This window comes from Equus caballus, chromosome 1 (assembly GCF_041296265.1).
Source record: "Equus caballus isolate H_3958 breed thoroughbred chromosome 1, TB-T2T, whole genome shotgun sequence".
In the NCBI taxonomy this organism is placed as follows: Eukaryota; Metazoa; Chordata; class Mammalia; order Perissodactyla; family Equidae; genus Equus; species Equus caballus.
In genome coordinates, this window is record NC_091684.1 from 174414865 (window position 1) to 174437644 (window position 22780).

The following is a 22780-nucleotide window of genomic DNA, read 5'->3' on the forward strand; positions in this document are numbered from 1 at the left end:
TAGCCTCCATGCTCCCTTCCCTCCCTTCTCTCCCTCAAGAGCCTGAAACAAAGGAAGTCCACAGGAGGAGACTGGAGATGGGAAGAATCAAGGAAAAAGAAGGAGGGGGATTAGAGGGAGATGTTCTTTCAAGTCCAACTCCTCCCAACCTCCCACTCACCTGAATTGAAAGGAGGTAAGCTGCCCAGTGGGGGCTGGGCCAGAGCTGGGCCAGACAACAGGACCGGGGCCAGGCGAGGCAGGGCCGGTGGCATAGAGGCAGGTGTGGTGGCAGGTGGGGCCTTGGGAACAGGGGGTGCCTCGGGTGCCGGGGCCAAGTCGTAGCACTTGCTTTCACTCTTCAGCTGGGCTCGGACCGCCTCCTTGAGCTTGGCCAGGTGCTGGCGGGAAAAGAGATGGCCTCGGCAGGAGACATAGAAATCATACTTGACATCACAGTAGGGGCAGTCTGTGCGCTGGGCTCCCAAGTGGCCCTCACTGCTGCCCGCAGCCCCGCCAACTGCTGCCCCCTGCAGTTTGGCCTTTTTTTCCTTGGCACGAGCATTCTGAAACCAGACCTGGATGACTCTCTTGGGCAGCCCAATCTCCTCCCCAAGCACCTCACACTCTTGCATGGTGGGGGTGCGGTAGGCTTCGTAGCAGGCTTTCATGATTTTCAGCTGCAGGCTGCTCATCTGGGTCCTGTAGCGTCGCTGCCCCATTCCGTCTGGAACCCCAGCCCCACCTCCTGGTCCCCCACTGGTCCCTCCAGCCCCAGGGGATTCTGGTTCGGCCAGGCTGGAAGCAGACGAATCACTTAGATCCCCTGCAGATGGACTGCAAGCCTCACTCTCTGGAGAAGCCTTAGATGGTTCCTCTGGGCCCTCATCCTCACTGGGAGGAGGGGGTGGTGGGAGAGGTAGAGGTGGCTCTGGTATTGAGGTGGTGGCCTCTTTCCCAGGTGGTAGGAAAGGCAGGGGCCCAGCAGCAGGGGTTACTGTGGGGTAGGGAAAAGCAGGTGCTTCCTTCTTTGGGGCTTCCCTTCCAGGCCCATCATCCACCTTGCCCAACAAGAGGTTGAACTTGGGGAAGGGTGCAGGGGTAGGCGTGATGGGGGGCTTGACTGCTGGATTGGGTACTCCCCCAGGGGTGCTCCGAAACTGGCCTTTCCTCTCCCGGGCCCTGGTATTCTGGAACCAGACCTGTACTACTCGCTTTTTGAGCCCCACCTCCTCAGAGATGCAGTCCAGCATCTTGCGTGTTGGGTTGGAGTCCTGCATATACCAACGGTACAGGATCTCCAGCTGTTCAGGCAGGATAGTGGTGCGCAGGCGCTTGTCCCTGGGGGGTTCACCCTCCCCTCCACCCCCTGCTTCACTACCCGTTGGGGACAAGCTGCCGTCCTCGTGCTTCCGTTTGATGGGTGGCCCTGGCACTGGCGGAGTGCCTGCCATCATGGGGTTTCGCTCCCCAAACACCAGCAAGGGCAGATCTAGGAGGTGGGAGGCAGGGCTCGGCTGCACAGATGGCAGGAAATGTAGCCGGCGGTGACTGGTCAGGAGGTCCTGGCTGGGGAAAGACATGGTGCACTGGTCACAGGTGTGGGCTGGGCAAGGTGAGGGAGGGCCCCTCTCTTCAGGCTCTTTGCCTCCTGGCTTCGTTGCCTCTGCTTGGCTCAGCTCTGTCTTGTCTGGGGGTTCTGGTGATGGGCCCTCAGGCCCTGCCCGGGGTTCCAGGCCTTGTTCCTCCTCTGCGTCTTCCTCCTCTCCTTCTTCCTCCTCTTCCCCTCTCTCTGTCTCTTCTTCCTCCTCTTCAGGGGGCTGGTCATCATAGCATTTCTTGAGGTGCCGCACCAACTCAAAAACACAGGAAAAGGTGGCATAGCAGCGCCTGCAGCCTGAGGCTCCCCCAGTGCCTCCTACCGTTGGCATGGGCCCACCCTCGATGGCATTTTTGCGTGCTTTCTGGCGGGCATTCTGGAACCATACTACTACCACACGGCTAGCCAGGCCTAAGAGACTTGCGAGCCGCTCTACCTCTCCGTCCTTGGGGTAGGCACTGGTCTCAAAGAAAGACTGCAGGGCTTGGGTTTGGAACTCGGTGAACTTGGTTCTGGAGAACCGGCGGCCTGCAGGCACTAGGGGAGGAAGATTCCCTCTGGAGCTTTCTTCCTCCTCTGGGGGCCAGCGTCCTCCTGCCCGGCTTGGCTCCTCCGGGGGATAGCCCCCTGCTGCCTCAGGCTCTGGGACCAGGAAGGGAGGGCCCAGTTGGGGAGCAGGTGAATCCAGAGACCCATCAGGAGGTTTCGAGGGCTCTGCAGGGGGTGGGTATAGGCTGTCATAACTCTTTCGAAACTGAGCAGCATAACGGCTCAGGGCTTCAAAGGGCAGAAAGCGGCGGTGGACATGCTCCTCGTGTGTCTTGAGGATAAGCATATTGGAGAAGAGTTTCCCACAGGCCCTGCAGGCCAGCTTATCCCCACTGCCCAGGGCCTCTGGTGGGGGTGGGGTTGGGGGAGGGGGCACAGCCTGTTTCCCTTCATTGTACTGGATCACCAGCTCAAAGCCGAAGTTTTCTAGGAGGGCTTTGGCTGCAGTGCGGGCTGCTTCATTGGGTGTTGAGTGGGGCGGTGAGGTGGGCCCTGCTTCATTCCCCTCTTCGGCCGTGGGGGGCCGTTCCCACTCTCGTTCAGCTAGGTCGGCCTTAGGGGGTGGAGGCGGGGGAGGAGGGGTGGCAGCTGGCAGGGACAGCAGGGGCGCAGGCCCAGCCAGTGCCAGCTTGGGCCCCACCTTGAGGTCATGGAGGTAGAAGGGCAGGAGAAGCTGCTGCTGCTGGAGCTTAAGCAGTGATTCGGGCACCAGAGGGAAGGGGGGAAGGACCGGTGGAGTGAAGAGGGGGGCTGGGAATCGATGCAGGTCCAAAGGAGGTGGGGGCGGGGACAGGAAGGGCAATCCAGATATGAAGCCACCGGGATCGGGGCCCTTCTTCTCAGTGCCCACCTCCCCCTCAGTCTCGCCTTCCTTGGGCTCTTCTTGGCCACGCTCTGGCCCCTCAGCCTTGGCGTCAGTCTTGGCTCCCCGAGAGCGAGTCTGGTGCAGAACCGAGCGCATGTGGATCTCCAGGGTGGAGCTCTGGTTGTAGGAGACTCGGCAGACTGTGCACTTAAAGGGCTTGTCTGTGGCAGCAGCTGTGGTAGGCGTGGTGCCAGCCTCTCCCCGGGCAGGGCCAGAGGGGTCAATGGCAGCCTTCTTCATCTTGTGCAGGTGGGAGACAGAGTTATAGTGGACCAGGAGGATATTCTTCTGTGTGAAGGACTCCTTACACACTGTGCACTTATAGGGCCGGGCAGGGTCGAGAAACTTGTCCAGGGCAAAGTTGGTGGTCTTCCGATAGGTCAGAGGGTGGCGAGAGTCAACTGGGGCTGGCTCTGCGGGGCGGGGCTCCCCGACAGTCCCCTCTTCCTCCTCAGCCATGGCGGGTGGAGGAGCCATTTCTTCAGCTTGGGCATCAGGTTGAGGGGCTGGAGATGGGGCTGGAGAAGGGGGTTGGTCAGGGCTTCCCGGGGGCTTGTCTGGGGTCTCGGCTGAGGGCAGGGGAGGCTCAGAAAGAGGATCAGGACTGGCTTCTGGGGTCAGGTGAGGGCCTTCTAGGGGAGAGAGGAGGGTGTAGTGAGAACGAAACTTCGTCTAAGGCAGACCCTGCCCCTGCCCCTGCCCCCGCCGCCGCCCCTGCCCAATGTCTAGGGCAACCGATCCTTGCCTCAGTGTCTTCAGACCTTCTTGTCCAGAGCCTAGGTCCCCTTTCCTGCCACCTTGTGAGGTTTCCAGTCCCTTTCCTTACCTAATGCCTGGTCTCTGCTGGGTGCAAACTCTGGCCCGGGAGTGGGGGGCTCTGGGTCATCCCCCAGAGGGCTTAGAGTGGGCCCAGGCAGCACTTTGGTTGTGAAGGTCATCTCTACAGTTGTGGCCTGTAAGGGAAGAGACCCAGTGACTTCCCCACCAGCACCCCCGCTACTCCTGACCCCCTGCTCTGCACCTGTGCCCAGCCTCTTTCCAGGGCTCCAGCCTCCTCTCTGGACAAACCTGCCACCTAACTTCCGCTTTTCCCGCAGAGGAGAGGGCCTAGGCTGCCACCTCGCCTGCCTGGCAGCCCGGGCCTGCTGTTGGACAGCTCTTCTCAGGACCTAATGGAGGTGGAAGAAATGCTTAGCTTCCTCGCTGGCGAGTAGAGGCAGCTAGACAAGCTCAGTTCTGAGGTTCCCTCCAACTCTAAAGTCCACCTTAAAATCTGTCAAATGCTGTTTCCCTCACCAACACGTCCTCCTCAACACACACACTTGCTAGACCCCCCTGCCCCTTCCTCCCCTCCTGCCCTGCCCTGGCAGGGCCTCCTGGACGGGTCCTTACCCAGCCTGTACTCACCACAAGCAGCAGCTTCTCAACACACTCAGGCACCACGTTGTGCAGGTGGCTAAGGTGGAAGTGCAGGGCAGGCCGGCCCACCAACTGCTCCTGGCACAGTGGGCACCTGTACTTGGGCTGCACTGCATGCTGGGAGAGTGTGTGAGCCCTCACCTGGTCGGACTCTGGGCTCAGGAAGCTGCAGTATGGACAGCAGAATACCTGGGGGCACATGGGCAGTGGAGGGAGGAGGTGTCAGAGAAGGGTTGGACCCACCATCACTCAGCCCTTTGAGTTCCTGGACACAGCACAATCCCCTACTCGCAGTTTAGGGGTGAGCACCAGAGGAAGGCATCACCAGGACCCAGCGAGAGTCCTGAAAGCTGGCTCCTCCCCTCTTTCCCTCCGACTGGGACAAAGGCCTAGGCTAGGCCGCCACCCTGCCTGCCTTCTTTGTCTGGCCATCTCCCTCCATCCTGGCCTCTCTGTCTTTCCTTGGTCTGTCTTTTCCTGTCTCTGTTGCCTCCTCAGTTCTCCAGCTGACAGTATGGCCCTGTACCTACCTCCCCGGATTTAGTTTTCTTACCCACCGCTAGTCTCTTCTCTGTGAAATGGCTCCCTTTCCCTCTGGCACTTCCTGGACCCAGAGGCTCCCTCATCCCTGCCCGCTCTGCCTCTCAACGTCCCTGAACTGAGTGTCTCCTGAAGAGGGCCCTCCCTACCTGTCTGCTCAGAAGCCAGCTCATTCTCCCTCAGAGGCTCAGCAGCTCCCACTTTCTTTTCCTTCCTTCCTTCCTTTTTTTTCCCCTTCCCTTCTTAATGTAAACAAAAGCCACAGCTCCCCCAGTGGCCCAGGAAAACTCTGGCCTGGCTCTTGGCTCATTCCCACCCACACCTCCAGAGGGGTGGGGCTGGGGAGCTGCAGCCGCAAGAGGCCCAGTTCTGCCTTGTCACCTGACTGCCTGACCTCCAGCCGGCATTTCTTGTCTCCCCGGCTCACTTCCTCTTCTGCCCCCTGTGCCATTGGTTCAGGGCGGCGGGCTGAGGCAGGGATAGCCATAAGGGAAAGGTACCCAGTTGCTCATCTTAATGCACCTAGCCCTAGGAGCAGACAGCTGGCAGAGGTCTGTAGGAGGGACAGGAGTTAGGCAGAAGGGACTGAGGACACCACTGTTCCTGTAGGAGTGTGCAGGAATGCAGTAAGACTGCAGATTGCAGCCCAGTTTGGAGAGCTCTGAGGCATGGGGTGGCACCTCTAGACCAAAGGCTGGGAATCCCCTCAGAATCAACACTTTCAGGCCAGAGCAAAACTACCCCTGGGTCCTGCCTGGATCAGGCAGAGGCCTGAGTCCTGGAGACCTCGAGATTTGCAGGGCTTGCTGTCTGGGAGAATCATCTGGGGTAGATACCCTCCGGAGGGAGGTGCCAGGACAGTTCCATCCAGGCTAAGGCTTTCTGCAGGAGATGAACACCATGTCTAGTGGTCTCTCTGCTCCTAACAGGAATGAAGAGCTGGGCGGCAGCTAGTTTTTTGTTTTTCCCTTTCTCTTTTTGTTGCTTCACTTCTTCTTCTCCCCTCCTCCCTCCACCTACTTCCAATCTTTGCTACCCTCAACACTGTTTCTCTCTTCCCCTTTTCCTCTAATTTCTGCCCTCCCTTCCTGTCATCCCCCTCTGTGCTCACCCCTTGGGGCCAGCTCTGCCCCCTGGATGGTGCTGACCATATGTACTGGACCTAGGTGGCATTTCTTAATGTTGAACTCGGAGTGAAATAAGTCACAGCATGACAAAATCAGGTCTATCTTTAGTCTGAAATCTCTGTCTGTAAAGCTCTACTGATCACAATTTCAGCCTTTAGAATACGAGCAGATCTCAGTCAAACTAGACCCCCCTCCGCTCTTCCCAGTGAGCCCAGTTCTGACCGTGGTCTGGGTGGCACTGTCTCCAGGAGGGCCAATCTTGTTCTCTGCCTCTTCAGAAGCTGAAGATGAAAGGAGAGGAGATTAAGAAACTCCAGCAGCCCTCCCTCCTCCTTTCACAGACCCCCAGCCCTTAAGATGACCTGATTTGTAGCAGAGAGCTTCCAGGGTAGGGGGTTGGGCTCTGGGGAAAGGGAGAAAGGGCAGGAAAGCCCAGAGCTGTACTCCATACAGAGAGGCTGGCTGGGCGCAGCAGGGCTGACCCTGGGTTAGTGGGACGGCCAGGTCTGGTCCTCAAAGAGGGCAGGAGCACCCACCTCCCTTCCCTCTGATGAGCCCTTTCGTCCATCAGTTTGGCTCCTTGAGCACAGGAGGCCTTCCTGGGCATCTGGATGACTGCAAGGTCCCATGTGCATCAGAATGTATGAGTATTGGGGGGCGGGGAGGGCAAGGGATGTGGGAAAATGGACCAGATGAGCAACTTACCCAACTGTTCTGTCTTGTTCTGGGCATCTTTCTCAGGGGTGGGTGGCTCAGCTGAGGCGGTGACAGGAGCTTTCCCTGTGTAGGATGAAGGGAGAGTCAGCTTAAACGGATGAAGCATCAGGAAAGGGAGGACATAGGGCAGAGGAAGCAGGACAAGCAGCCAGGAGGGGAAAACGGATGGATGAATCAACAGGCGGGGGAGGACAAAAAGCTGCCAGAAAGAAATACAAAAGATGAGGGGGAAAATGACAGTGTTAGAACTCGTTGGGCCTAAGAGATCATCTCTGCTAGTCCAGCCTCCATCATTTAAAGATGAGGAGACAAGTCCAGCAGTAGGTGGCAGATACAGGACCAAACTTGGCTCCCTGTCTTGACTGATCCTGGAAGCAGGGAGCCCAGAAATGTAGAGGGAGGGGCACTGGGGAAGGGAGGTGAGGCTGAATGGAAGTGGCTAGGAGAGGAGATTACCACTCAAGTAAGAATTGACAGATGTGTAGGAATTTATTTTCGGTGGCAGCCTAATTAAAGTGTTAAAGTTCCTTAACTCTGTTCAGCCCTGCACCAGGATCGTTAGCTATTGATCTGGGCCCCTCTGGCACTTAACTCCAGCCAGCATATTGGCAATTCAATTAGCACCAGTCAATGCTGCCTGTTCCTGGTTCCTGCTGCCCTGCCCTCATCCTCGCCCACTGCTGGCCTCTACAAAGCCTCGATGCCTGTGCCCACCTCTGACAGCCCCTTCCAGGCTCTTCTCCTGTACCCCCTGGATCAATGGCACCTGGCAGACTATTCCCTGTCTCTGCTGGTATAACCTCAGCTGCCTAAGGGGGACCCTAAGCCCAGCCTTTGGGCTGAAGACCTCCTAGGAGACAGGAAGAGGCTGGGGAGCTGTCAAGGGCTTCCCATCCCTGCTGCCTTCGGGCCATGCCCACAGCTCCCAACTCCTTCCCACACGGCCTGGCCCAGCTCGAAGCAGATTCCATTCTGTTTTGTTTTTCTACTTTCTCCTTTCTGACCAGCTCTTGCCACCACCCTACCTAGCGTTGCTAGGACACTGGTCACTATTCAGGATCACTGGATGACTCCTCACTTCTCTCTAACAGCAGCCTTCACTCAGCAGCCCCACAGTTCTGAAACCCAGCTTTCTCACCCCTTCGCAGCTCCTTTCCAGTTGCTATCGATTGCTCACAGGCCTCATTTCTCCCGCCTTGTATCAGGTTCTCATGAGCCCTCAGCTCCCAAACCAGCCGCCCTCCCTGCCCAGCCCTTCCTCTCTAGTCCCCTCTTCCTCACCAGAAGTCCGGAGCTGCCCATGGCTGAAGCTCAGGATGCTCTGAAGAGCTGAGAGCCCTTCCTCGGCTGCTGGGCCACTCTGTAGCAGCTGCAGACGCCGCTGGGCCTGGGCATCCCGGTGGGCAGGGGCACGCAGGTGCTGCAGCACAGCTAGGCGGGAGGGCGTCTCCCACGCACACAGCAGGCAGCGGAACAGCCCCAGGTCTGCCCCAGCTGCTGCCCCCTCCATCTCCAGCAGAAACTGGAAGCATGGAAAGAGGCTGTTCAGGTCCAGAAGGGATGGATGCCTCCAGATCTCAGGGGCCTTCCCAAGAAAGCCTGACCAGTAGCACCCTCCCCATCCCTTCCACCCTCTTGAGCCCCCCTTTTTCCTCCTTGGCCAGCTGGGTATTATTGCTTTTTCTCCCCAATCTCCTTCTCTTCCTCCTGCCAATCCTGGACTCTCTCCTAGTTTGTGAATGGAATCTGGTTCCATTCTCTTGAACTTCTGGTGACAGGATGGACTAAGCAGACACGGACCCTTCCCTCCAGCCCCAAACAACAGAAAAGCTGAATAAAGTATTGGATTCACTTCTTTAGAGTCCACACTTTAGTCTCTTTCTCCACGCCTGTCTCCAAATAGTTTATTACCCTGGTGCATACTTGCCTTTGTCCCCCATTCTGCCCCCTTGGGTTTTCCATCACTTCCCCACTTTGTATCTCCTCACTCCATCCTCATCCCTCTCTTCTCTCTCCACAAAGGCTCTGTGCTATGCCCTTCCACTCCAGACCCTTGCTGCCCCACTCTCACCTTATAGATCTGACCGTTTTCTTCATGGGCTGCACCCCGGGCGTGCAGCTGCATCTTCTCCTTGCTGTTGGACTCAAAGTCACAGATGTTGCATCGCAGGTGCAGGGGGGGAACAGACCCATAAGGAGCCCCGTCTCCCAGGGGCACTGGGGAGGGGGTGCCCACGGTCCCGCCCCCCTCCCTCAGGTGGGCTGCCAGCTGGTACTTCTGAGCATGTTTGTCGGTCTTGAGGTGGAGTTGGAAGTTGGCCTTGAGCTGGGTGCCGTAGCAGCAGAGCTTGCAGCGGTGGGTGTCGCCGGCCACCTCCTTCCACTCGGCCTCCGGGAGGCTGCGGCCCACGCTGCAGTGGTAGAGCAGCAGCTCCAGGTTGTCCGTGCTGAAGGCCTGGCACACGAGGCAGCGGAACACCTTCGGGGATGGGCTGTCATCTGGGGGCGGGGAGGTGGGCAGGCCGTCGGACAAGGAGCCCAGAAGCTGACTTTGAGGCAGGTGGGCATCCGGGGAGAGGCTGCCAGGGGCTAGGGGACAGAGATGGATTAGTGGCCCAAGGAAGGAACGGGGCAGGGTCGGTTTGCTCTGTGGGAATGTGGGTAAATGAGGATAGTGCCGAGGGAGCGGGGGTTACCTAGGTGCGGGGGCTGGCCCTGGGGAAAAAGGAGGGAATTGAGTTTGGCCCTGAGGAGGGGAAGGGAAGGGGAAAGAAGAACAGAACCCAGGGAGCTTACCAGGTGTGGGGAACTTCCGGGTAGGCGCTCCAAGGTGGTGGAAGCCGTTGAGAAGCAGCTGGGCTTCCAAGGGCTTGTCTGGCCTCAGCCCGGGGCCAGGCAAGGGAGCCTGAGGCTGCCCGAGGGCCTGCGGTGGGAAGTACTGGAAGAGTTCAGGGGGCGTGGTGGGGGCAGCCCCTGCTGGGGGAGGGGGACCTGGCCCCACCAGCCCAGGTGGCAGGCCCAGTGGCAGCCCCTGGTGCAGCATGAGGACATTCTGCATGTGCTTCTCGGAGGTCATGTGGATGCGCAGGTTGCGAGAGATGTTGGTCTCATAGCTGCACACCTTGCACTGCCAGGATGATTTGGTCTTGGGCTCCTTGTCCCCCGTGGAGGGTGGGAGTGCTGCCTCTGGGGGACTTCCCTGTCCTCCAGGCCCCCCCTGGAAGCCCTGCAGGTTGGCCAGGTGCTTGTCAGACTGCATGTGGATGCTGAGGTTGCCCTTGGTGGTGGTGGAGTAGTTGCAGACGTCGCAGCGGTAGGGCTTGTAGCCGCAGTTGTAGCTCTCTCCGCGGGCGAGGCGGGGGTGGGCACCACCGGCGCTGCAGTAGCTGCACTGACTGTTGCTCTCTGGGTGCTTCTCCCGCATGTGCACGTCCAGGGTCTGTTGGTACTTGTAGTGCCAGTTGCACTTGGGACACTTGAGTGTCTTGCAGGAGTTGCGCGAGTGTAGCAGAGACATGTGGCTGGACAGGCTGAGGCCCTGGAAGGCTGCAGGGGCTGGGGTGTAGTCGTCAGCTAGGCGGTAGGGCTGGGGTGGGTCGCTGGGGTCTTCAGGGGAGCCCACTGGGGCGGGGAGAGTGCCCCCCTCCTTGGGGGTGGGTGAGCTTTGGTTGAGTTGGGGGCAGAGCCCTCCATCCTCTTCTTGCCCCTCAGGGAACCAATCTGGCCCTGCCTCACCTGCCACTGTTGGTGATTCTTTGGCTTGGGTTGGGCTGGGATCCCAGGTGGCTGGGGCTGTGGGTGGGGAGGGTGAGCTGAGGGCCATGACTTCTTCCACAGGCGGGACAAAGGCCTGGGCTTCTGCCTCAGGAGGGCCATCCTCGGTCTGGCCTACATTCACCTCCATGTTCACTGTGCTGCTGTTGTCAAGGGGAATTTCTAAGCGGGGGTGAGCAGGCGGTTTTGGTTCCAGAAAGCTTAGAAGGGCCATGCAGCCTTCGTCCCCCTCCTGGAGCACAGCTGGGTTGCCTGGCAGGCCCTGGTGTTGAGCGTGGGTTAGCTTCACCCCATGAGACTGTGTATGACCCTTAAAGGCCTGGGGCCTGCTGAAACCCAGGCGGCACAGGAGGCAGAGCCAGAAGAGTGCCCTGTGGTCTCCCCCTCTGTTCTCCATGGTGCCATCTTTGGGATCTCCAGGTGGGTTTGGAGCCAGCTGGTAGCTCCAGAAGGCTCCATCCCTTCCCTCACAGGCGGCCGGAGATGGCGCTGAGGTATCATGGGACAGAATTTGGTCAGAAGAGCTAAAGCCTTGGATTGGGTCAAAGCCATGTTGGATGTGAAGGGCAGTGAGGTGTGTAGGGGGCGGGTGGGCAAGGAGGGGCAGGCTGGGCTCTTCCTTGATGCCCGCCTCACCCCAGGGGAAGCCCTTTGGTAACAGGAGTTCACTGCCACCTGGCAGGGACAGCTTGGCCACTAGGCAGGCCTCACCGCCAGCTGTGAAGAATAAGTGGTTGCTTAGGTCCACGGGAGGGAGCCCTCCTCCTTCTTCCTCCTGCTTGTCCTCTTCCACCCCCAGGTCCTTTGGTGGGAAGCCACCACAGCCAGGCTCTTCTTGGGGCTCCCCAGTCTCCTTTGGTGGGATGAGGCCACAGCCCGACTCCAGGGGCTGTCCCCCTGGCTCTGAGGGCCTCATGCTCTCAGAGGTGGAGGGGGCAGCAGGGGGATCTTTGGTGACAGGATCAGAGGGGGTCCCGGGGGAGGTGTCCGGAGGTGGGGAAGGGGCATTGTGCCCAGGGGAGGGGGTGGTGCCAGCAGCAGAGGATGAGTTAAGGGTGGCCATGGCAGACGGAGGACTGCTGGGGGTTCATTTCAGCGTGACAGCCAGGACCCTGCGGGGGGAACACGAGAGTGGTGCTGTGAGGTGGCAGGGGAGACACCCAGCCAGGCAGGTGATCTCCAGACACCCCAGCCCCACCCTCTTCCCTGAGCACCAGACTCGGACCCGTGTGCCAACTTGAAGCTTCACTTAGTGTCATCAGGCTTCAAACTTAACACGCCCAAAATCAGAACTCTATTTCTCCCCTGAATTGGTTCTTCCCCATCTTTCCTATCTCAAAAATTGGTACACCATTTATCTGGTTGCTTAGGCTAAAAATCTGAAAGTTTTCTCTTGCCCCTACCCATGTGCAGTTTGACAGCAACCTCTCAAACATGTGTCACATCCCTCTGTTTATCTTCATCTCCGCTAGCACCGTCCTGGCCTAAGCCATTATCACCTCTTTCCTGAACTAATGCAATGGATTCCACATTGGCCTCTGTTTCCACCACTGCCCCACAATCCAGTCTCCTTCCACCAGCAACCTGAAGGATCTTTCATTTAATTCTCAATAATGAAAAACGCCAAACATATATAAAAGTAGATCAAATAATGTAAGGACCCCCTTTGTACTCATCACCCAGCTTCAACAGTCACCATCACAGCCAATCTTGTTTATCTATATCCTCACCCACTTCCTCCTTTTCCTGTATTGTTTTAAAGTAAATTTCAGGCATCATAAAGAATCATCTTTTAAAATGTAAATCACACTACCTTCTGCTTAAAATCCATCAGTGAGGGGCCAGCCTAGTGGCGCAGCAGTTAAGTTTGCACACTCTGTATCAGCAGCCCAGGGTTTGCTGGTTTGGATCCCGGGTGTTGACCTACACACCACTTATCAAGCCATGCTGTGGCAGGTGTCCCACATATAAAGTAGAGGAAGATGGGCATGGATGTTAGCTCAGGGCCAATCTTCCTCAGCAAAAAAAGAAAAAGAGGAAGATTGGCGGCAGAGGTTAGCTCAGGGCTAATCTTCCTCAAAAAAAAAAAAAAGTCCGCACTGTGAATAAAACCCAAACTCCTTTCCATCATCTACAGAAGGGCCTATCGGATCTGACGCCTGCCCACCTATTCTCCACCCCCTGGCTGGCTAGCTGCAGCCCGCAGGCCCTCTTTCTGTTCCTCAGATACCCCAAGCTCATTCCCACCTTAGGGCCTTGCCTGACTGTGTCCTCTGCCTGGAATGCTCTTCCCTCAGACCTCTGCATGGTGGCTTCTTGCCATTCAGGTCTCTGCTTAAATATCACCTCTTCCAACAGGCCTTTGCTCTCTACAGAAGCTAACACAGCCCCAGGGGTTACTTTCTTCAGAGATTTATCAGGACCAGCTATTTCCTGGTTTACTTATCTCTCCCTTCTAGAAGGTAAGTTCCATGAGAGCAGGAACTCTGTCTGCTTTATTTATCACTCCATCATCAGCACCGAGGAAGATGCCTGCCACTGTCAATACATGTCTGTTGAATGAATGAACTCGGGGAAAGACCCTCAGATTTTCCATGACCTGAAGAGGTAATTTCCCTAAGTCAAGGTCCTCTTGCCAGAGAGGCCACAGTGAATTTCCACTGGCTTGCAGGCACCGGCTGCTCTCAGCCGTCTTCCAGAGCCATCTCTGGTCACAAGCATGTGGAATGGGTGGGAATTTCCCTGGCCAATTGAAAGACAGTAGCTTGTATGTGATTAGCCTCCTCCTCCCCAAAGAGATAAAAAAATAAGTAACAGTAATAATATTACTGATAGCTATTAAGGCACATATACCATGGTCCTGGCACTGTGCTAAATGCTTGAATCAATTATCTAATCTGATCTCACAACCACCTTATTTTACAGATGAGGCAGCCAAGAAACAGAGACGTTGAGTGGGCGGCTGATTGTCACACAGCTCCAAGGTGGTAAAACTAGAAAACGACTGGCAGGGCACAGAGCTATACCCCAAAGCTGTGGCATGGGCTCCTCTATCCAGCTGGACTGTCCCTCAAACACAAGTACAGGCAAAAAAAAACACAGTACAGGGGGAAAAAGACAGTACAGGTGAAGGTCTAGGAATCAGTATTCCTGGGCTGCCTCCAGCTGACAGAAGCCCCAAGCCTCCTACGCTGCTTCCAACTTTTTGATCTTGATCCTCCCCTTCAACTCACCACTGCCCATGCCTCCCCATCCCCTGCCTCTCCCAATGTCCCAAGTGGCCTTCATCCTCTCCAGTTCTCCATATCAGCAGATCTCTAATGACTAAACCTTTTGCCCTCAGGCCAGAGTGCTTCCAGAACGGCTGAGGGGTGTGGCCTCTCCTTCCTTGGGCCACCTCTAACCCTCACCTTCAGATTCCTGGATTTGGAAGGGGACCTTGGTCTGGCTCCACCCAGCCTGCAGGCCCCCATCTCTACTTCCCTCCTCCTACTGGGGGGCTAGCCAGGCGTGAAGTAAAGCCATTAAGGAGCTCCACGTGGGGCTGGATCAGCATGCTAATGAAAATGCAAATCAGTACCTGGTCTAGGGGTGGAGGGGATGGGGGCACTGGGAGAACCAAAAGGGGAGTAAAGGAATTGGATGGAGTGGGGGGTTACCCTAGATAAGCAGAAAGCAGAAGCCCTGAAGTTGGGAGAGAATGGTATTCCTCCCATGGCGTCCTTGGGGTGGAGGATAAGTGTGCAGGTTTGTGAGGGTCTGACATTCAGTCACCCCCCCCACTGGGGGCCCACCGCCCTTTTACTGCCCCACCTGGTGGGAAGAGTCGAGGTTGGGCCAGAGGGGTCTTTTTGGGCCCTGTCGCTGAGGGCTGGGCGGCGCGGGGGGAAGACCTAAGCTCCAGATCCTCTCTCCAGAGCATCTGCTTCCCAGGACGGGAACCAGACAGCGGATTCCTGGCTAGAAACCCAAGGGGCTTAGCTTTGGGCTAGCACATGGGTGAGACCTAGATCACCGAGGTGGGGTCAGCAGCCCTTTAAAATTGCAAATCTCTTCCCCACCTTCCAACCTACCCCTCCTCCTCTTCAGGGAAGAATTTCAATTGCAAATTTATCTCTGCCTCAGTGCATCCCCCCAATGCCCTGCCCCTTTCTCTGTGCTTCTCCCATCACCCACTATTTATTACAAACCTTTAACTGCAGCAAATTTTTTTCCCTCCCTCCATTTCCCCTCTCCTCAGTCTTTCCTTTCTTCCCTCTTTGAATCTCTGTGCCCCTTTCTTTGCCCTTCCTAGCTTGAACTCCATCTTTCTGGAGATGATGTAGAACCAGACGACAGCCTAAGCCATCCCCCGCCTACACCCCCAGGCCAGTCTTGTTCTGACCACGGCCATTCCTCCTTTATTCCGGGCTGTCCTTAAGGGCATCCCCTCTCCCTCAAGGCACATCTTAGCTGTGAGAAAAGGAAGGTGACCCCTCAAAGGCCCTGGCATTTCCCCCTTTGGAGGAGGGAAGGAGGAAGGGGGCGGATTGGCTGTAGGCTGGAGGTGGGGGGACAGTTAAAAGCATGGGCCTGGGTAGAGGCAGGGCTGGGGCCCACAAGCAGAGGGGTTAGGGGAGACAGCAGGCAGTGGCGGCGGGGTGATTAGAGTGAAGATTGATGTGAAGGGGCGCCACAGACGGCAGAGAGAGTCAATAAAACGAGAGGATCACATTAGAGGCGACAGAGAGAGCTTTAAATTACAAGGCTGCTGCCACCGAGGGGGAGGGCAGGAGGCAGGCCTGGAGCCAAGGGAGGGCGGAGAGTTCCGAGGGTGTCGTCATCCCCGGAGATGAATCTTCCAGTTCCAAAATGGCCCTCAGTCTCCAGAGCTCCCTTGCTGCCCCTTCACTCCCTCCTCCCTGCGTAATGCTTCCTTCCCTGACAAGGGTGAGGAGAGGAGAAAGGGGAAGATGGAGAGAAAGCAATGGAAAAACAGGGGTGTTTTTTTGGTATTGCCCTTTTCCTCCTTCCAGATCGGCTCTCTGGTTATCCTCAGGATGGGAGGGGAAGGACGGAAGTGCTACTTTCAAAGCTCAGCTAGGGAGCTGTTCCCCAACAAGCAAACATAATCACTGAGCTGTAAATGTTCTTCCATGGGTGGTGAGAAGAAAGGCACCCCGTAAACAGCTGGACAGGAACTCTGACTTCTCAATATGTGCTCCCTGTTCCGGGGGTAGATGCACAGTATTTAGGACAGGAAGAACTACGGAACCAGGAGGCTCCCAGACAGACAGTAGGACCCAGAAAGCTACGGAGAAAGATGTTATGAGACAGACGGAGAGGCTTGGACTTGAAGTTGTGGAAAGCTGCAAGGCGGGCTCTGTGACCACAGAGACAGGGAGGGCACAGGGAGACTGAAGAAGCAGAGAATTACAGGAGTCAAGGGGCAGGGCAAGGAAAGATCAAAGAAACAGGCCTGAGGAAGGAGAGACTGTCCCATGCCTTGGAGGAGCCAGGGCGTGGGTTGGGTTACCGGGCAGGACTGGAGGCAAGACCCGGCAGGGATGCTGCCTCGGAAGCCCCCAGCAGGCCAGGAGTCCCCTTGGGTAGAGCCCCCTCCCACGTCTGGCGACCAGGAGAGAAGCAACACCACTGCTCCCTAGTGCTTACAGAGGGAACATCACCAAGGAGGGGACAGGCCTGACCGGACACAGATTGGCTTTCTCCTCCCGGCTCTGCTCCTTAAAACAAAAAACAGAAACCCCTCTGTCTTCTTTTCTCCAAACCCAACGACACAGCAAGGCTCCTTTCCCGGCTGAGTCTGCCAGAGGGCACCAACACGTCTCCTTAAAGTTTGCATACAATGATTTCCAGATCAGAGCTTTCCATACGTTTTTGCCTTTTACTTTTCCAATTGTTCCGTCTATCCTCTCCCTCACTGAGAGCTGATTTTCTGAACCTTTCCTTTTCTCTTCCCTCTCTAAAGTTCTTGCCCACGGCACTGCTCTCTGCCACACTCATTTTGCCCTCATCTTTCTCCCCTTTCCGTCTCTACCCGTTGCTTTCAAGAGGAGGCAGCCATGGAGAGGAGGGGAGAGACACAGGAAGGATGGAGTGTGTGTGCCCTTTGTAAGGGGGGTTGTTTGGTATAAACAGCCAATAAACTCTAACTAGATGAGGTTTATTCTTTACGGCAGTGGAAGAACATGGGCTTTGGATTCATGCAGACCCAGCTGCAGTCCTGGCTCCCCGCTCACCAGCTGTGCCACCTTGGTGAGTCACCCCTGGAGTCTCTGTTTCCTTATCTGGGAAAATGGGAATAATGAGACCTTTCTTCCCCGGCTGTTGGGAAGTCTGGCCGAGGAAACGTCAGAAGTGCTACTGGCCGTTCAGTCAAGTTGGTTCTTTTCCTTCTCTCTTGGCATCTCTTGCCACAGAGCAGGGTGTTTGCAGGTAGGCTGACAACTTCCTTCTGCCTTGCCCCTTCTTAACCAGGACTCATCCTCCAGTCTCTGCCTTTTCAACTGAGGGCAGATTCTTTGTGGGCAGGAGTTAAATCTAGTCTACCCAGCCTCAGAGCTCATTTCACACTTGGCCCTCTTGGTTGCTGGGCCTAGAGACTCCCCACTATCCCACAGCAAAGATTGAAAGCTTTGCCGGGGCTCACACTTGGCCTGCGACAACTAGAAGGACCCACAACGAAGAATATACAACTATGTACTGGGGGGCTTTGGGGAGAAAAAAGGAAAAAAATAAAATTTTTTAAAAAATAAATAAAAACTAAATTTATTTTTATTTTTTCTTCTCCCCAAAGCCCCCCAGTACATAGTTATACATTCTAGTTGTGAGTGCCTCTGGTTGTGGCATGTGGGACACCACCTCAGCGTGGCCTGATGAGCGGTGCCACGTCCGCGCCCAGGATCCAAACTAGTGAAACCCCCAGCTGCCAAATTGGAGTGCGGGAACTTAACCACTTGGCCATGGGGACAGCCCCCTATTCCTCCATTTTAATTCTACATAGCTCTCCTAGACCTCCCCCCACCCAAGTATTTAGGGAGTGCTTACTTTGTGCAAGGTAAGTTTTGTCCAAAAGAGAGCAAATGAGAATGGCAGGGAATGAGATAGACAGGCAGGAAAAGGAGTGTCATAGAGGGTAAAGAAAGAGAAGGCTAAGGCAGAGAAAAGGAGGGAGAGGGAGAGGTAGGGAAGTGGGGGAGGGGATACTGGGTCCTGATCTGCATATGTAAATAGTGAATCACACTGAGGCCTCCCAGCTTTGGCATCAGATTGGGCAAGGGGCCTGTCCCCAGTGAGAAGAATGGAGGAGGCTGTGTCTTCCACCTTACAAGATGCTTAAGGTGGGCATGAGGGAACTGGGTGAGATGAGGAGAAAGGAGAGGCTGAGAGGAAGAAGATGGGGGTGGGTAGGGAGGAGACAGGGATAAAGGGAAGCTGTGGACTAAAACCACAACCAGTGTGTTGAACATCCACCCACATTTGCAGGGCTTTCTTGAGGTGTGCTGCCGGGTGACTGCTGCTGGAGGGGCAGGTGACCCCAAGGGGAAAGGAGCCTCTTGCCCGTGTATCTCCCTCAGTGAGGCCACAAGTGTCAGGATGGCAGTGTGGAGCTGTGTGGTCTCATAGTGCACAGAGAGACTCAGGCTTAGACAACCACACGAGGCCAGCTCTGAACCCTGCTGTGAGAACTTGAAGGGACAGGGAGTTGTGCCCTTGACTTCAGATTCAGGCTCCTGTCTGATCCTGGCATGCGAGGGGGACCTCTGGAGAAGACCTTTGATCTCCCTGAACTCGAAAGGAATAACATGCAATTCTTCTAGAATTATTTGGAAGGACACCACTGTAAGGGACTGTGTATATAAATAATCCTTCTGGTTCTTTGATTCACCATGAACCCTTGTGATAGTAGTGACTCCATTTAGATACCAATACAGCAACAACTAATAATAATAAAAATAACATCTTTGAATGTTTCCCACGTGCTAGGCACTGCTGAGCCCTCTGCAAGCATCACATCATTTAATCCTCCAATACAACCTGATGAAGTAGATACAGCTATGCAGTCCCATTTTACAAACGTGGAAACAGACTTACATGGGTTAAGTGATTTTTATGGTCTCACATTTGAAAAGAAGTAGAGTGGAGACTGGACTCAGGTAGCCTGACCCCAGAGCTCTTCTCTTGGGTTAATTTGAGAGCTTCTAAACTCTGACTGGTATGCATTTAGAATGAGGTCTTTGAGTTTGAGTGTGTTACTCTGCTCGTTGTGTGGCCTTGAGCATATGTGCTGTTGTGCTCTTCTTTGAGCGTGAAGGTGTGAGATGGCTGTCTCCCAGTTAGTTTCTTAGTATAACATGGGCCAGAACAGGACCACTGCTTTGTGCAACTCCAGGGGGCGCCATTCACACTGCAGACTATGCAGGGGCCCTGGCCATTGTTTTTGTGTGTGTTGCGGGGTGGGGTGGTGTGGGGTGGGACGGGGTGGGGGTGGGGGGGTGGAGATAGATATCCACGGTTGAGTTATTTGACTGATATGTGTACTCATTTTTCATAATGTCTCTTAAAATGGAAAGTCTACACATATGAACTTCATCAGACAAGTGGGGTTTTTTTTTTTTTTTTAAAACACCCTATAGAGTCAGACAGACCTGGAATCAAATTCCAGTTCTGTTCCTTATTATGTAGATGACCTCGGGTGGGTTGCTTAAAGCCTCAGTTTCTTCATATGTATATATAGAATGCAGAATAGTTCCTCATGGAGCTGTGTCCATTGAGATGATGGAGACCTGCACTTTGTATGTGATCAATAAATGCAAAAGATAATTATTCATCCACGTGCCTTATTTCCTGACTTGGGGTGTATGTTTACTGCGTGTGGCTGAGGGCCTGCCTGGGTGCAGCCCTGTCCCCACACCTCTCCGCGGTTAGTGAAGGTGCTTGGCCGCCCCAGGCCCTGGTTATCCCCGCGTGGGCCCTGGGCTGCCCGTTCGTCGGCAGGCGTCCCGGGTGGGTGTGATGCCGCGTGCCCGTCTGTGCTGGGCGGCCCGGCGGGCGCGGGCGTGTTTGGGGTGGTGGTAATTACTGGGATGGCCCAGCCCTAATGAGTGTGATCTCGTTACACTCTCGCCGCCTCTAATGGAGCTAACCTCATTTCACAGCCATTAGAGACGGAGATGAGGCCCCGCCCACGGCCCACCAGCTGCAGCTCTCGCAGCCGCGGCTCCGTTCTTCCCCTCCGGCTCGCCATTTCCCCATTCCGTCTCCTTCTCCCTCCTGGTCTTCTGCTCCTCCTTCCAGGCTTCCCTCTCCTGTCCCCATTGTTCTTTTCCCTTCCCGTCTTTCCGCTCCGCTCTCTCCCCGCGTGTCCCTCCTCGCTCCTCTCCTGCCTTCCCGGGCTCCCCTTCCTTCCACTCTGCCTCCCCCTTCCGCCCTCAGGTCTGTCTGTCCTGCACATCCTCACTTCCCCGTCTCTGCCCCGCGCCCCTCCCCCGCCCTTCACTGCGGCTGTCCCTCCCCTCCCCCACGTTGTCCCGTCTGGCCAAAGGACAAATCTCAAGGGGAAACCAGCAAAGACAAACAAGGAGCAGTGACTTCATTATCGTCGTTAATTTGCCACTTCAGTTCCTCCCACAAGGGTCAAAGCCAGCACGGCTTGAACTCAGGACTGACAGGGCGGCTCAGCGGCGGCCTGCCGGGGCCGCTTTAAGCCTCCCCGCGGTCACTCTCCTGCCTCCTCCTCACCGCCTCCCTTTCCCGGCAGGGGGGCAGGCGCCCGGGGCTCCTCCATTTCTCTCTTGGTCCTCGCAGCCTACCGCCCTCCTTCCCTTTTCATTTAAATTGTGGCCTTCTCTCGGGTTCTCTCCCCGCTGGAAGTCACGTGGTTTCTACCTTCGACTCCCTCTCTGTCATCCTCCGCTTGTCCCCCTTCTCCCTCACCTCCCTGCCCCATCCATCTTGAACTCCTTTCTTGGCCTTCCCTCGTCTTCTCTTCCTAACGTCAAGCACGCTCGTTTCCCTAGAGCACTAGGATGTAGCTCTAGGTTTTGGAAAGTGCATAGCCTGAAGAAGCTGGAGATGGGGGGAAAAGGCATCTGTGGCCTGCAGGCCAGTGAGACAGAAGGTGGAAATGGCTGGAGAGAAAGGAAGTCAACTGCAATGGAGGTGCCAAGCCCCAGTGAAGGGAAGCAACAGAATGAGACTCAGACACACAGGGCCCTGAAGCAACAGCTTCCCCGAGACCAGAGAAAAAGGGCAGAGCCAGAGGCCTTGGGCTTGAGACTGAGGTGCGGGGCAGTCACCAACGAAACAAGGAATGAAAAATTTAAGGATGGAGATGGTGTTTACCCCATCAGTTCCTCAGGGGAACACGATCTGACACTCTTGTCCCACCCTCTGCCCTCCTTCACCGAGAAGCCAAATGACTGGCAATTGACTCTTGACCTTTTGCCCAATCCCAGCCCCAGAGGGAGAGGCTGATGGTAGCTGGCTGTGATTGGGGCACTAGGGAAATGTCCACACATGAGGCAAAAATTTCTGACCCACACCCATTCTGCCCCACTGACTTCATGTCAACATGCCTCCCAGGACCAGACGCTGTGTACATACAGCCTCTCTGCACAGGGCTCTTGCTACTTAGGTCCTCCTAATTGCACAAGCCCTTGTTTCCGGCGGATGGGCCTGCTGTTGATTCCAAGGGCTGGAACCTCAGCTTTAATGTAATCCCATATTCCTGCCCAAATACAGAGGTGGCTCCTGTTCTCTCACTTGACTTTGAAAAGAAATTTTCTGAGGGTTGTTGACCTGTCTCAGGAGGAATTAGAAAAAGATGTCTTCCTCCAGGTATACCTGGCTTGCACGCCAGTGGTACAGCTTGGTGACCGGAGAGCAGATGGATCTCAGCTCTGTCACCCCTTAATTGGGCACTCTGAACAACTGTACACAGAGGCCCTGGTCTCTGGACTAGTTCCTACATGAGGGAGACACTGAGAGCCAATGGGAGTACCTCAGGGTGCTGGAAGGCACCTCTAAATCTCTCACCCCTCTCTCACCAGCCTGGGGTAGAGGAGGGTGGGCAGGCGGTCCCCTGGGGCTTTCCCAGAGAGGCAAGGGGCGCTGGGAAAGTGAGTGGGGGGATGACTGAGAAGCCAGAGAAGAAAGATGGAAAAATCAATGAAATGAGTTTCTAACGGTGAGGTAAAGGACCGCCGTGTCGACAGCCTGTCGCCTGCTGCAAAATATGAGCTGCCCAAGTCCATGGCGGCGGCTGACAGTGCATCCAGCCGCTACTGTCCTCCCCTCAGGTCCCCGCCCACCAGCCCTTTCTCCAGCTGCCCTGGCCTTTCTTATTACAGCCAGACTCTCCCCTAGGGCTCCCAGCTCGCTCACTATTTTCCAGAGCTTTCCTCGAGTCCTCAACCCATGCTGGGTGCATCTTTCTCCTCTATGGCGTCTGTGTATTTAGACCTTTCTCTCTCTCTCTCTGCAGATTTCACTCAGAGTTGTGGTGAGCTCTGCATCTCTTGCTTCCCCCTCTTCTCCTAGATACCTCTGGACTCAGTCAACAACAGGCAGTAGACGTCAAGGCCATCCCTCACAGGGTTCCTTCATCCAGGTCTGTGCCTCCTTCTGCCTTTGGGCCTGCTTGGCCAACGCTGACTTCCTTGTAATTGCCTGGATTGGGGCAGGGTGTTTAGGATGGGCCTGGTATTGATTTGTGAACTCTTTATTTGTGATCAGTGTGTATATATATGGGTATGACTGATTCACCTGTGGTTTCATGACTGGGAATGGGGTGAGGTGGGGATGCTACTTCCAATTCAGATCTGCTGATTCTGTCTTTAGAAACAACTCTCAACCTTTTCTGGAAACCACCTCCTTTCTCTACCCTCCTCCGCATCTTCCTGTTGGGCTCCTAAGACTGTTCATTCATGTTTTCCTCCCATTATCTCTACAGAGACTCCCCAGATCAGCCCCTAGAGTCAGCGCTGGCTACCACCAAGTGTGCCCCCACCCAGCCTCTCCTCTCTTCCCTCAGATCTCATGGTTGCTGTTAGCCCCCCTCCAGCCCTTTGCTCCAGTTTCTGATTTCCCAGCTTGCCCATTTAAGCAGACTTCAGCCTGAGGGCTAGGCTGAGACGAAGGTGGGCAACTCTTTTCCTTAGCCTCTCCCTATTAACTCAACATTTGATCAATAGATATTTACTAAGCATC

General features: G+C 55.6%; 2 protein-coding genes across 8 annotated transcripts in view; one reads left to right on the forward strand and one right to left on the reverse strand.

Moving 5' to 3' along the window:
* Positions 1-19400, forward strand: part of NGDN (neuroguidin) — a 62871-nt gene extending 43471 nt beyond the window's left edge. The window contains exons 16-20 of one of the 4 annotated variants that reach the window (XR_011428306.1): positions 40-175; positions 12929-13032; positions 13496-13554; positions 16750-16825; positions 18056-18175. The gene's annotated coding sequence lies outside the window, so the exon portion shown is untranslated. Of the gene's footprint in view, positions 1-39; positions 176-12928; positions 13033-13495; positions 16826-18055 lie in introns of those variants that run through there. The other 3 variants (XR_011428308.1, XR_011428305.1, XR_011428307.1) reach the window with 3 other exon arrangements.
* The window catches only part of ZFHX2 (zinc finger homeobox 2), a 28231-nt gene that overhangs the window by 1564 nt on the left and 3887 nt on the right, over positions 1-22780 (reverse strand). Inside the window, exons 2-9 of one of the 4 annotated variants that reach the window (XM_023622505.2) lie at positions 9593-11682; positions 8868-9295; positions 8078-8318; positions 6785-6859; positions 6302-6360; positions 4401-4601; positions 3820-3946; positions 161-3625 (exon numbers count right to left, since the gene is read on the reverse strand). In XM_023622505.2, the coding sequence (XP_023478273.2) occupies positions 161-3625; positions 3820-3946; positions 4401-4601; positions 6302-6360; positions 6785-6859; positions 8078-8318; positions 8868-9295; positions 9593-11633 (6637 nt within the window). In that variant the 5' untranslated portion in view covers positions 11634-11682. Of the gene's footprint in view, positions 1-160; positions 3626-3819; positions 3947-4400; positions 4602-6301; positions 6361-6784; positions 6860-8077; positions 8319-8867; positions 9386-9592; positions 12387-22780 lie in introns of those variants that run through there. The other 3 variants (XM_070241338.1, XM_023622485.2, XM_003363554.5) reach the window with 3 other exon arrangements.